The sequence below is a fragment of the Gorilla gorilla genome, chromosome 3 (assembly GCF_029281585.2).
Source record: "Gorilla gorilla gorilla isolate KB3781 chromosome 3, NHGRI_mGorGor1-v2.1_pri, whole genome shotgun sequence".
NCBI lineage: Eukaryota > Metazoa > Chordata > Mammalia > Primates > Hominidae > Gorilla > Gorilla gorilla.
Window position 1 is genome coordinate 159,861,449 of NC_073227.2, and position 13,146 is coordinate 159,874,594.

General features: G+C 35.1%; 1 protein-coding gene across 17 annotated transcripts in view; it reads right to left on the minus strand.

The window, feature by feature from the left end:
* Positions 1-13,146, minus strand: part of ELF2 (E74 like ETS transcription factor 2) — a 118,888-nt gene that overhangs the window by 11,134 nt on the left and 94,608 nt on the right. For 11 of the 17 annotated variants that reach the window (XM_019025688.4, XM_055384716.2, XM_019025687.4 and 8 more), the window contains 2 exons: positions 4,593-4,706; positions 3,003-3,176 (listed from right to left, as the gene is read on the minus strand). In XM_019025688.4, the coding sequence (XP_018881233.2) occupies positions 3,003-3,176; positions 4,593-4,706 (288 nt within the window). The remainder of the gene's footprint in view (positions 1-3,002; positions 3,177-4,592; positions 4,707-13,146) is intronic. The other 6 variants (XM_055384715.2, XM_055384717.2, XM_019025689.4 and 3 more) reach the window with 1 other exon arrangement.

Genomic DNA, 13,146 nt, shown 5'->3' on the forward strand with positions numbered 1-13,146 from the left:
CGAACACAGCTCCCTACAGCCTGGGCTCAAGCAATCCTCCCACCTCAGCCCCCTAAGTAGCTGGGACTACAGGTGTGCACCACCATGTCCAGCTAATTTTTGTATTTTTTGTAGAGATGGGTTTTACCATGTTGCCCAGGCTGGTCTTGAACTCCTGAGCTCAGGCAATCTGCCCGCCTCAGCCTCCCAAAGTGCTGGGATTACAGACACGAGCCACAGCACCCGGCCATATTTTAGGATCAAATATATTATTACTGATTTGGTGACTGTTCTACATCTGAGATTTCTGATGTCACTCTATTCTTCATTAGGAAGCATTAGATTAATTATTTAAAGAGCTAATTAAAGCATCTTAACATCTATATTTCAAAATGCAGAGATATACTTTAGAATTCTGGTAATTGTAATCAGAAGTCTTTTAACAAAAAGTAAAACAGAAAGTTCACTGGTCTCTGTTAGAATACAGCTTAATTACTCAATGTAAATAATATTTATACATATGAATCAGACAGTAATAAAACTAACATCTTCAGCATCTCCTAAATTCTAGCACAAAAGCCCAACTTAGTAGAAAAGTTAGTGCAAAAAGGCTTCATTTATTTTCTCATAAAGCGGCACGTCCAAAGTCATGTTCCTTGATAAATTTCCTCCATAGGAAAATGGGTTCTATAGTCATATTAACTTTTAGAACACCATATGCTATCTTCTCTTGGAAGACAACAAGATCCACAATGCACGTTAGTATATTAAAGGCTCTCAAAATAAAAAGAAGTACTGCTATTAAAAAAGAACCTATCTAAGTTTGTATATCCCAAATGTACTTAACCACGAAAATATAAATAACGATACTCTTATTCTTCATTGTCTTCCTTATGGTAGTAAGTACAGACAGAATGGTTACATGTATTTTTTTTTTTTCTTTGAGACAGGGTCTCACTCTGTCGCCCAGGCTGAAATGCAGTGGCACGATTATGGCTCATTGTAGCCTCCCAGGCTTAAGCAATCCTCCTGCCTCAGCCTCCCGAGTAGCTAGGACTACAGGCATGTGCCACCATACCTGGCTAATTTTTTTTTTATTCCTCGAGATGAGGTCTCACTATGTTGCCCAGGCTGGTCTTGAACTCCTGAGCTCAAGCAATCCTCCTGCCTCAGCCTCCCAAAGTGCTGGAATTACAGGCCTGAGCCACAACACCCAGCCTTGTAATTTTTAAATGGTCACTAAGAGCTTTCACAGAAATAAATAAAATTGTATTAAATTGGCAAAGTATTTCCTGGATTGCATCATATCACATCCTGGCTCCCTACATGGCCCCTGTTTTTCATGGTGTTTTCCATCTTCTTTTAAATGTGGTGTTTTTTTTTTTTTGAGACAGAGTCTTACTCTGTCACCCAGGCTGGAGTGCACTGGTGCAATCTCGGCTCACTACAACCTCCACCTCTTGGGTTCAAGCGATTCTCCTGCCTCAGCCTCCCGAAAAGCTGGGACTACAGGCATGCAACACCACAGCTGGCTAAGTTTTGTATTTTTAGTAAAGACAGGGTTTCATCATGTTGACCAGGCTGGTCTTGAACTCCTGACCTCAAGTGATCCACCCACCTCAGACCCCCAAAGTACTGGGATTACAGACGTGAGCCATCATGCCTGGTATTAAATCTAAACAAACATTTCTTAAGTATCTTGTGACAGCTCTCATTGGATGCAACCAGCCAAGTGCTATAGCAGGCAGTGGGTAAATAAGGCTATTTATATGTATGCCTTTTGTTTTTAAATGCTCACATCAGGAAGTAACTCTTCCTCCTAAATTCTCTCATGTATACCTCTCTTGAGATGCATATAATCTACATGTATTACAAGTGGGAAGACACTGTCTTATTCTCATCTCCCTTACAACAATGACCACAGAATGGTACACACTGTGGCAATCTGAAACACTATATTTAATGAAGAAAAGAAAATACCATTATTTCAAACCCACCTTTATTTTTGCATTTTACTCTAAAATGTGAAGAGTTAGAGAAGAAAGGAGAATTAGATGAATACCCAATTACTGAGAATGTCATTTCTTTCCAATTTTACCTTTGATTTCAACAGAAAAAGACCCACTTACTGCCCATTTCCTCATGATGTTGAAAATGTGCTATTGGGATGGGGGGAGCAGAAATTTCAGCAGAAGTCAAATAGTAAGTGGAAATGCTCTTTACCCACTGGTGAGTGTATGTCAATCAGAAGTCTCTATTAGCAATCTTAGTGTTTCAAAGCAGAAGGTATAAGGTAAAAATAGCATGATATATAATAAATATGAATATTGTATATAGTATGATATAAATGATATATATATTTAGTATGACTCTCTATATATGAATATGATATATATGATAATATGATATATATGACATATATGACGTATATGATATATATGACATATATGATATATATGATATATATATGAGATATATATATCACTGTTTATTTAGGTTTTTTGAGATAGGGTCTTGCTATGTTGCCCAGGTTGGCCTCAAACTCCTGGGCTCACGAAATCCTCTCACCTCCTGAACAGCTGGGACTAAAGGCGTGCCTCGCTTTTTAAAAAATGTCCATGAAAGCAAGGGAAGACAAGACTTTGTAAAATAAAGAATAAAATGTTGTGCGTGTGTGTGTATTTTTTTTTAAGTAACCAAGTACCCATAAAAGGATCAACAAGGAGAAGATGGAGTAAGACAAGGTTCAGGGAATCTCTGATCTGCCTTCTGTGTGTCGAACACCTGTTAAATATCATTGTCAGGCAATTATCCTCAAGCCTTACATACTAACTCCTTTAAACAGTATGAGTACGTTAAAATACTAAATTTAAAATCTCAGTGTTGATTCTTTGAGAATATCTGGTTAAGATAACATCAATCTCAAATCTACAGCATATACTACTTTCTATGTCCCTTGATGAGGAAAAAGATAAGAGAAAAATTTTCACCTGCCTTCTCAGAAATGTATAAATATACTCTACCTTTTTTCTTTTTCATTGGTTCATGGCTATCTGGTGATGTTGGAATAGGAGAGGTATCCATGGGTTCAGACTCTTCAGTTGACACCTCCACTACGGTTTCTGTAATGACATCTGGCCTCATAGCAGCATGGATAAATTCTGGAGTTGATACACAAGGAGGAACAAACACTTCCACTATAAAAAAAAGTTGAAAAATTAAAATTTCCCACCCCCATCAATGTTTCTTATGTGGACAGTTCAATATTTAGAAGAGGCAAGGTTTGTTAAGAATTAATCAAAGCAGGATAAGAGCTTAATACTGAAGAAGTTAATTTGCTGAATATTCGATATGATTTAAACTACATAAGGAAAATAAATGCACGGAAAATCAACTTAAAGGAAAAATGTTAATCCTCCGGGTAAGGCAAGGATCATGAGTAGTCACTCCACTCTTTCACACTTATACTTTCAAACTCATTGTAGAAAAATTCTAAATTATTCTAAGAGTTGTGAAAACATTTGAAAATAATAGTATAATAGTGAGTTAGTTAATAATTACTTTCCATCCACATATCCGTCATTATTTCTTAACGGGTAATATATGCATGTGGCTCAAAATGTGAAAGATTTATAAATATGTACTCAGTAAAACATAAGCACCTATAGTTCATTTTAGAATATGAAAAGGAAAACTTGCTCATTACAGACAAGAAATATTACCTTTCGGTATTTAAAGTTTTATTTAATGTAACAGTCCTGATGTTTTAGTCACTAAAACAGTAGGTACAAATTGTTATCTGGTATTCTAGTACATACAATAATGTTGCTCTGGCTTCCTTCTAATGTGCACAAATGACCAAGATATGACATTTCTATTTCAATTAAGAGATACAGTTAATACATACTATCTTAGATTAATAGATTGACCAAAAATGCTACAAATTTATTCTCCTATCTCTGAGTAATACACAGGATTCTATTCAAATTAAGAAGTATGGTTGCTCTTATTGTAAATCCCAATGAGAAGGTGAGCCAGTATTTTTGTATCAAGTCAAATTAACATTTGGGCATTAAATTAAAATTAGGACAAATCAGAATTGGACAAAATGACTATCAAAGTTTTTCTTAAAGACTAAGAGGGACCACAAAAAAATAAAAACTCACACTCTGAAGGATGCGTGAAAAAAATGGCAAAAGCTCCCTTCTCTCTCTACCATGTGTGGTTCTCTGGAGTTACTGCCTATTTATCATTGAATAAAGGATTGAAAGTGGTCCTAACAGGCAACTGCTCCCATCTATCATACTCTGAAGGACTATGAAGGCTTATAACTTGCCCAGAGTTAAGGAAATAGACATGACAGTACAAATAGCTATTTAATAAATATTTGTCTATCTATAGTGGGTATTTTCTGTATCATTTGTTATGAAAATTAAGTATTTAAGACTTGGAGGCCTTGACAAATAAAGTTCAGTTACTGCTGTCATATATTCATGTGTAATGTACCTTTGAGAATTCCCAACAATTCCATTGGATTAAAAAAACAAAAAACTTTATTTTAGACATATGAAGTAGTATGACACGTTTAACATAAGAATGAACAGTTTACATACCAGGACTTCTTGAATCCCTCAAGCAGGTAGGAGATTCCATATGAAGCAGGGCTTCAGCAGCTTCAATTGTCTTATCTGTACAGTGTGCATTACTGCTATGAACTGATGCTTCCACTGGAGGAAAAATAAGTTCTACTCAATTAAAAATACACTAAACACATGACTAAAACATATTACTAAGAAATAAACATATTCACTCCTGAAAGAGAAATGAAAAATAAATATAAAATAACACGAGTAACTCTAAGCCATTGATATCTATTCGTCTATATAAATTACAGAAATAATTTTTAAAAAGCTAATATCTACATTTTATAAAATGAATACTGATATAAAATGAATATTGATTATAAAGTAACCAATGACATTGATTAGAAATTACTGAGAAGTTGGCTAGGCATGGTGGTTCATGCCTGTAATCCCAGCACTCTGGGAGGCCAAGGAGGGTAGACCTTGGTCAGGAGTTGAAGACCAGCCTGACCAACATGGTGAAACCCCGTCTCTACCAAAAAATACAAAAATTAGCTGAGCGTGGTGGCACATGCCTGTAATCCCAGTTACTCGAGAGGCTGAGGCTGGAGAATCGCTTGAACCCAGGAGGTAGAGGTTGCAGTGAGCTGAGATCGCACCACTGCACTCCAGCCTGGGCGACAGAGTGAGACTCTGTCTCAAAACAACAACAAAAGAAATTACTGAGAAGTTTCTGAATCTTACTCAAAGGAAAACTAAGAAAGATCCTTGAAATTTGAACCCTGCATCAATTTTAGGCCAATACTAACTTGTGGGAAGGGAGGAAGGGTCAGGGAGAGGCTGGTTGTAGATTAAAAACCCTGTGAGGGCAATTATATATTTTGATGTATTGCCATTAAAGCCAGGGCACCTAACAGAATCATGCTGCGCTAATTTAATCAATTAATTCAATTCTTACAGACCCTCTTGAATGACTGAGTAGAGTAAGCCCTCCGTGTCCAAGGGTTCCGCATCAGCAGAGTCAAACAACCCTGCTTTGTTGTTTGTCTACCACCCTTTGTATCTCTCCTCTTCTAGCACTTCCTTTATGCTTTGCTGATTATGTTACTTGTAAAACAATGTGTGCAGCAGTCAGTGGTTTGGGCTTTCAGGTCCAACAGCTTGGGTTCCAGTCTCTGCCACTTATTTCTGTTACCTGAGGTAAGCAACTTAATCTCTCTCATAGAGCAAGAATATGATAATTTCTTATCATTCCTGTAAGATTATAAACTTCTTGAGGTCTGGGGGGCTAGCTTAACCTGTCTTTACATATGCCATGGTTCCCAACATAGACTTTTCATGGAGCAGACATGCGGATTTTTATTTTTATTTTTTTTGAGACGGAGTCTCTCTCTGTTGCCCAGGCTGGAGTGCAGCGGCATGATCTAGCTCACTGCAACCTCCACCTCTCAGGTTCAAGCGATTCTTCTGCCTCAGCCTCCTGAGTAGCTGGGATTACAGGCACATGCCACCACGCCAGGTTAATTTTTGTATTTTTAGTAGAGACGGGGTTTCACCATGTTGGCCAGGCTGGTTTCGAACTCCTGACCTCAGGTGATACACCCGCCTCGGCCTCTCAAAAGTGCTGGGATTACAGGCATGAGCCATCACGCCAGGCAGATATTTATTTTATGTACTGAATTAAGGACAACCCACTGACCTTACAAGAAAATCAGCAATTCAAGAACAAATTTTATTATCTTAATAATATATTAATTTCACATCCTGACTTAAAATGTTGAACAGTTAACTTAGTAAGACGTTCTGAAACATGAATATTTAAGAGTCTCTAACTTGACAGATTTTTTTAAGACGTCCCCCAAGGAACTAAAAGTAAATGTTTATACAAATTTCATAAAGTCATATTACAAATTCATAAGCACTATACACTAACGATATGAATCTTTTAAAATTGTTTCCAGGAAACTTTTAATTGGGGGAAAAAATCCAGTTCGTCTCAAAGTTCCCTAAATGCTAAAGCCTCAGTCTTAAACAACAGTCATTTGGAAAGCATTTATTTTAAAAATCCAATGACTGTTTTACCACCTGTTGCACATCATCCACAAGGTACTGGGTCTCTCCAGTTGCTCTTTCCATTTATGGAAATCTGTTCAAAGCTAAATGGTTCCAGAGAGGCAGCCAAACCTCTAAGTAAATCTATCTTTAGGTGACCCTGCTTACTCTTATCTGCAGCTTCACTGAGGCAAAGGATTCAATCAGCCTGTGTAGCTCAACTTTAAGAAAACTTAGCATTATTAAGTATAAGACATATTATCATTCTCAATTATTGTTTTCAAAGTGCCTCCCTACAATACTCACATACACTAAGAAAAAAAAAACCCTTCAATTCTCCAGTTTTTAAAATTTATTCTAGCAAGCATTCTCTTTAAAGTCTGCTTGTGTTGCAATTTAGCTCTTGTCTTAGGTGCTATTAATAAACTATCCTGGGTAAACTAATTCCTTATGTAATTGTATTAAGACACACCCTAAAACTTTACCATATTAAAATCAGAGCTTCAAGTATTCAATAATAATAAAGCAAGTGAATTTTACCAGTTTTTTTAATGTTTCAAGTTATAAACAAAATGAAATTTGCCTAAGTTACATATTACGTGCCCTGAATTCTTACGTAGTTTGAGGCACATTTTCAAAACCATGATTTTGTGTTATTAAAATTGTTATGTCAATGGAAATTACTTCTTCAAGGTGTAATTCTTGCACATATTTCTGACCTCAACTTTCCCTTCCCCCCTAAAATTCAACATATTATATCTCAGAAATATTTTATATTTACAGAGTAAAATACATACACTTAGAACATTTACTCATTCATACTTTAAATTTACGATGACAACATAAAATATGCATAAATTACCTATGAAGTTATCAGCCAGAAGATCTAATACTCTATGTACAACTGACAAATCGTTGCTGACATTTACCATGTGCCCAGACCCTGTGCTATAAACCTGACACAAGTGTGAACAGATCTCTGGCCTCATGAAGCTTATACTACTATAGGTTGGGCATGCCTTATCCAAAATGCTTAGCACCAGAAGTGTTTCAGATTTCGAATTTAAAAAAATATATATCTGCACTATATAGTTCCAGTGGAACATCCCAAATCTAAAAATCCAAAATGCTTTAATGAGCACTTCCTTTGAGTGTCACATCAGTGCTCAGTTTCAGATTTTAGAACGCCCAATCTACAGTTCAGAGAGCATTAAATGGAAGATATTTCAAAACTAAATAAAAATGTAAAATAAACTTACTTTGTAAGTTACAAGCATGTTAAGAGGAACACTGATTACTTTTTTACTGCTTACTAATTTTATCTCATCATTTTTATTTACTAACTAAAATAATGCAAAATACAAAAATCTAAGAGGCTGTTCTCAGATCAATTTACAATAATGTACTAATGCCAGTTTCCAAAACTTAACACATTTTGTAAAAGTGAGCACTATCCTTTTTCTTTTTGTTTACATAAGTCAAGTAACTTTTAACAGAAATTTAAGAAATATTTCTCCTACTTGTTTCTGTAATTCAAAAAAAAATACTATTTTGTTCAGATCAATAATTCAAATAAAATTTCAACTATAATTCTGCACATTTAAGAATAAGCATGAATTTAACAGTGTTGTGCAATCAAAGTAAGCAAGCTACAAGCAAGAGCTGAAAAGTAGAATTCCTTATCTTACTTAAAACTTAACTTACTGGTATCTTTCTATATCTATGAAATTTATAGAAGGAAAAAATAAATAACTCATTTTAAAAATAGAAACAATGAAGCTAAAAGTAGCCTGACAGGTATCATTTTCTAGTTACCACTGGTAGTGGCTATTGCTGGTCAATCCCCCTTGAAATAAATTTCAAGAACTGTTTTACTTTTTATTACAGTGCCAAAAATAATATTTGCTTGTACCTTCATTTAATATTGGTAAATATCTTCTTGTTCCATTTCTATCTTTCTAATCAACCGGTGTTTGTATGGTACTGAAGACTATTCCAGACTCACTCAACAGCTGTTACAAAATACCAAACTTGGTAATTAAGTCTGACAAGAGGCATACCTCTCAGCTTTGCATAAGAGAATGCTGGCAATGGATCTAGTTCATAAAAATGTTCTCAAGTCAAAAATAAAATTTAGTAGCAATTTAGTTTGAGAGCAGTGAAAAAAAATTAGAAAACACTTCATTAGGTGATAGTGGTATTCTCCTATAAGCAACACTATAAACTAATAGTACAAGGTCTTCAGTCAACTGCAGCACCTGATTTACCACTACTTATCCTCTAATGCCCCAAAGCTATACCAGTAATAGGTAAATGAAGAATACAAATGAATGCAATAAAAAGGGGGAAAAGGTAATTAAAGGTCTGGAATACGCCATCTTCGCCTTTTCCCCCTTGACCTTTTAATCAATATACTTGCATTATAAAGTATAAAAAGGAAAAAGAATGGCAACTCTTTATTTTTTTTTTTTTCCACTCTCGGAGGGGGAGAGCGAACTGCCCTCTGCAAGATGAGATCAGCCAGAAATTAAGTTTAAATTAATTAAAATTAAAAATTGAGTTTCTTAGCTACATTTTAAGTACTCAGATACATGCGGCTAGTGGCTACCATACAGTACAGACCTAAACAACACTGTAATTCAGCTATCCTCCAACCTTTTTTATCTGAGGACACTTTTACACTCAAAATACTGAAGACCTCGAGATTTTATCTGCATTTATCATATTTGAAATTACAAAGAAAACTTCAAAATTATTAATTCATTTAAAATAATACACCCATTACTGCAACCATAAATAATATTTTTTATGAAAAATAACTGTTTTTTGAGACAAGGTCTCGCTCTGTTGCTCAGGTTGGAATGCAGTGGCATGATCATGGTTCACTGTAGCTTAGACCTCCTGGGTGTGATCCTCCCACCTCAGCGTCTCAAGTAGATGAGACCACAGGCACGCACCAGCACACCCAGCTAATTTTTTGATTTTTTTTTTTAGAGACGAGGGTCTCACTATGTTGTCCAGGCTGGTCTCAAACCCCCAGACTCAAGAGATCCTCCTGCCTTGGCCTCCCAAAGTGCTGGGATTACAGGCATAAATCACCATGCCTGGCCAAAAATAACTTAAAAAAAAAAACAAAAAGTAAGTAGCTTTGTTTTTTACATTTTTGCAAATCTTATTATACTTGATTTAATAGAAGGCAGCTGAATTCTCCTTCCTCTTTCAATCTATTGGAATAACCCATCTATTAGCTCCTAACTCCTCTGTACACTTTTGAAAGTGACAAGGTAAATAATGTCTTAGTATTATTTTCAAAACAGTTTTGTCTTTACAGATCCTGTGAAAGGCTCTTGGGACTCCCAGAATCCGGGTCAGAGAGTTTGGTTTTTGAGAAGTGCAGCTGTAATTCATCATCAACTGTAATTAATAACAACCAAATTCTATCCCCATGCTTACATAAGTTTTAGCTTCTAAACATAAACATCAGGGTGTAGATGACAAATTATGATTCTAGCCTAGGAGCTGTGGCTCACACCTATAATCTCAGCACTTTGGGAGGTCAAGGCGGGTGGATCACCTGAGGTCAGGATTTCAAGACCAGCCTGGCCAACATGGTAAAACCCCATTTCTACTAAAAATACAAAAATTAGCCAGGCGTGGTGGCTCACGCCTGTAATCCCAGCTACTTGGGAGGCTGAAGTGGGAGAATCACTTGAACCTGGGAGGCAGAAGTGAACCAAGATTGTGCCACTGCACTCCAGGCTGGGCGACAGAGGGAGACTCCATCTCAAAAAATAAAATAAATGTAAAAAAAATAAAAATTATGATTCTGTAAGTAAAACAGTATTTGTCTACTCACAGATAAATGGTTTTTAAAGAGCTCTTCTTAAGCATTTCTTTGCATTCTTTTGAACATTTTGCTATAGATGACACAAGGAATCATTTTAAACAATTATCAAACATGAGGAATTATTTTAAATAGTTATCAAGAACATTCTGCTGCCTGCCCTTCTCCACCAATCAAATTTATTTCTAAAATAGTTTTATGTTGAATGATTCTGATTGGCTATTTACACACTGACTGATGTGACCATGTAACTCAGTTTTTACAAGAATTTTAGTACCAATGCTGCAATGAATTGTGAAGGGTAATTTCTTAAATTCATTTTCAAATGAGCTTTTTAAAAAGAAAACTAGTGTCATTCCTTGAGTTTCATTTTAATGTATCTATTCACATACTGCTTTTAACTTCATACTGCTAATTTTTTTTAATTTGATCTTTTCAAGATTGAGACTACATATTCCAATTTATAGTAAATCATGAATGAGATTTTCAATTTCATAATGAACTTTAATAAAATAGATTTGTTTTCTGTCAGTGAAAATATTTAGGCTAAATTTCCAGAAAAATTTCACCTTCATTTAATAACTGCATTGTTGACCAAAACTTCTGATTACCTTATTTCGCAAATGTAAAAATAAAATAAGAAAAGACAAATAAAGGAAAAAGTCAAGGAAGGTATACTTGAGAATAAGGCAGAAATCTTCCAGAAAATCCAGACTGTTCATACACAATACTTTAACATAAATATTAGGAAAGTAACAATGCTAGACATTTGTTTTTCCTATATTAAGCTATATACACTAGAAATGAACCTAAATTATTAATTAGACTATATTACAGACTTCAACATATGAAGAGCCTCAAGTTCCAATTTGGCACACATTTTTATTTTCAAAGACTGGATAAAAGAAGTTAACCTACCAATTACATAACGAACTTACAGGCATATTCATTCACATGGTGTAATATTAGAAAAAAAAAAAAACCCAAGGAGAAGCCCTACCTTTCCATTAAGTATTTCCAAGCCACTTATTTTAGAGCTTTAAAAGTCATTAGCAATCATCTAGTCAACCCTGTCTTCGTAGAGAAAAATGAAGCCCTAAAGATGTTAAGTCACTAGCTAGTTTAGTGACAGCTAGATATAGATCCTCAACTCTTCAGGGTCAAGGCTTGTTCTCATACATCATATTGTCCATGAAATTTTAAAGTACGTCGAGTCTTTACTACAAACATACTTTGTAAAATGACAGTGAGTTTTAATAAATAAGCTTATTTATTTCATCCTTTACTCAAACTCCTCTGGCAGCATAAATGTTTATAGCTAAAGGAACGCATACGTGATACTTAACACCTCAAAAGGAAGAAAAGCAAAAGTATATTCGAGCTTAACATGTACCTTAACATGTAGCGACAGTGATAATATTAAGTGTTATATACTTGCTTAGAAACAAGTTATGCTGAAAATATTAACCTAAAGCTTATCTCCTCTAGAAGTTGTATAAATATCATTCTACACTAATCATCAACCCATTATAGCAATCACTGGAACTATTTTTTACATTTATACATTATATAGATTTTTCACCTGTCTCCCCAGACTGTAAAATCTTTGTGAGGAAGAATTCTCTGTCACACCTGATGACCTCCCTCAAGGAGATAAAAAGGTATTCTGTCCATTACACAAATACAAACTTTAGAAACATTATCCTACCAATGCTATTGAAAATTGGCAGCAATAAACATTTAGAATTATGATTCCTAATCTTCTGGGCCATCTTTCCTCCCTAACTTTTAACACACTGAATAAACCTTGGGTAAATGAGCAAACCTCTCTCAAGTTTCCTTCTAAATTAAGGCTTGTAAGGGAGCTTCAGATTACATGAACATAATTGGTGACATAACTTGAAAATAACTATGTAAAACATATTCTTTACAGAACATTATTATCATAAACTTTAAGATTCGTATATAGTACAGAAATGCAATAGAGCTGGAAAACAGCACTTAACTTTTTAAAACCCCTTATCAAAGACAAAACTTTTGTCTTTTCAAACCAAAGACAGTCTTTTATATATACACATATACACTCCAAGGAAAATACCTACAGGCCATATTCAGTTTCACCGGTAATTCCAAAAGCTTACGAAAAAATAGTTTCCAATGGCAAAGTGAAGCCCTCCTACCTTTACAGTATTTTTCAAAGTTTTGATGCAAAGGCATTCTAAGGTTCTTTCCGTGTGTTCGCAGCCACTGGAAACAACATCTCTTGAACTGTACATATTCAATATTCACAGAAATATCATTGACCCAACAACTTCACGTATGGTTAGTACCAATAATATAAAGCCAAAAATTCCATCCCTTAATTCATATTGTAGTAATGGACAATATATACAAAGGAATCAAGTTCTCATTGTGCTCTCTTACTAAACTTAAGTTCTTGTTCTGACCAGAAAGCAACTGTCAAACAGATGTGTTTTAATCACTACTCAGTAAACTGCATTTTCCTTTGGAACCTCTGAAACACATATTTTTACATTTTATACAATAAAAGACTGGTCACCACTGTGTTGTATTCAATACATACATATTATTTCAGACTTTGTTTGAACCTAGAGCGTTTCCGTTAAATTTTGATACATGTGTTCATGATTTCCCCCATCGAACTGAGTCACAGAGTTTTTTGCCAAG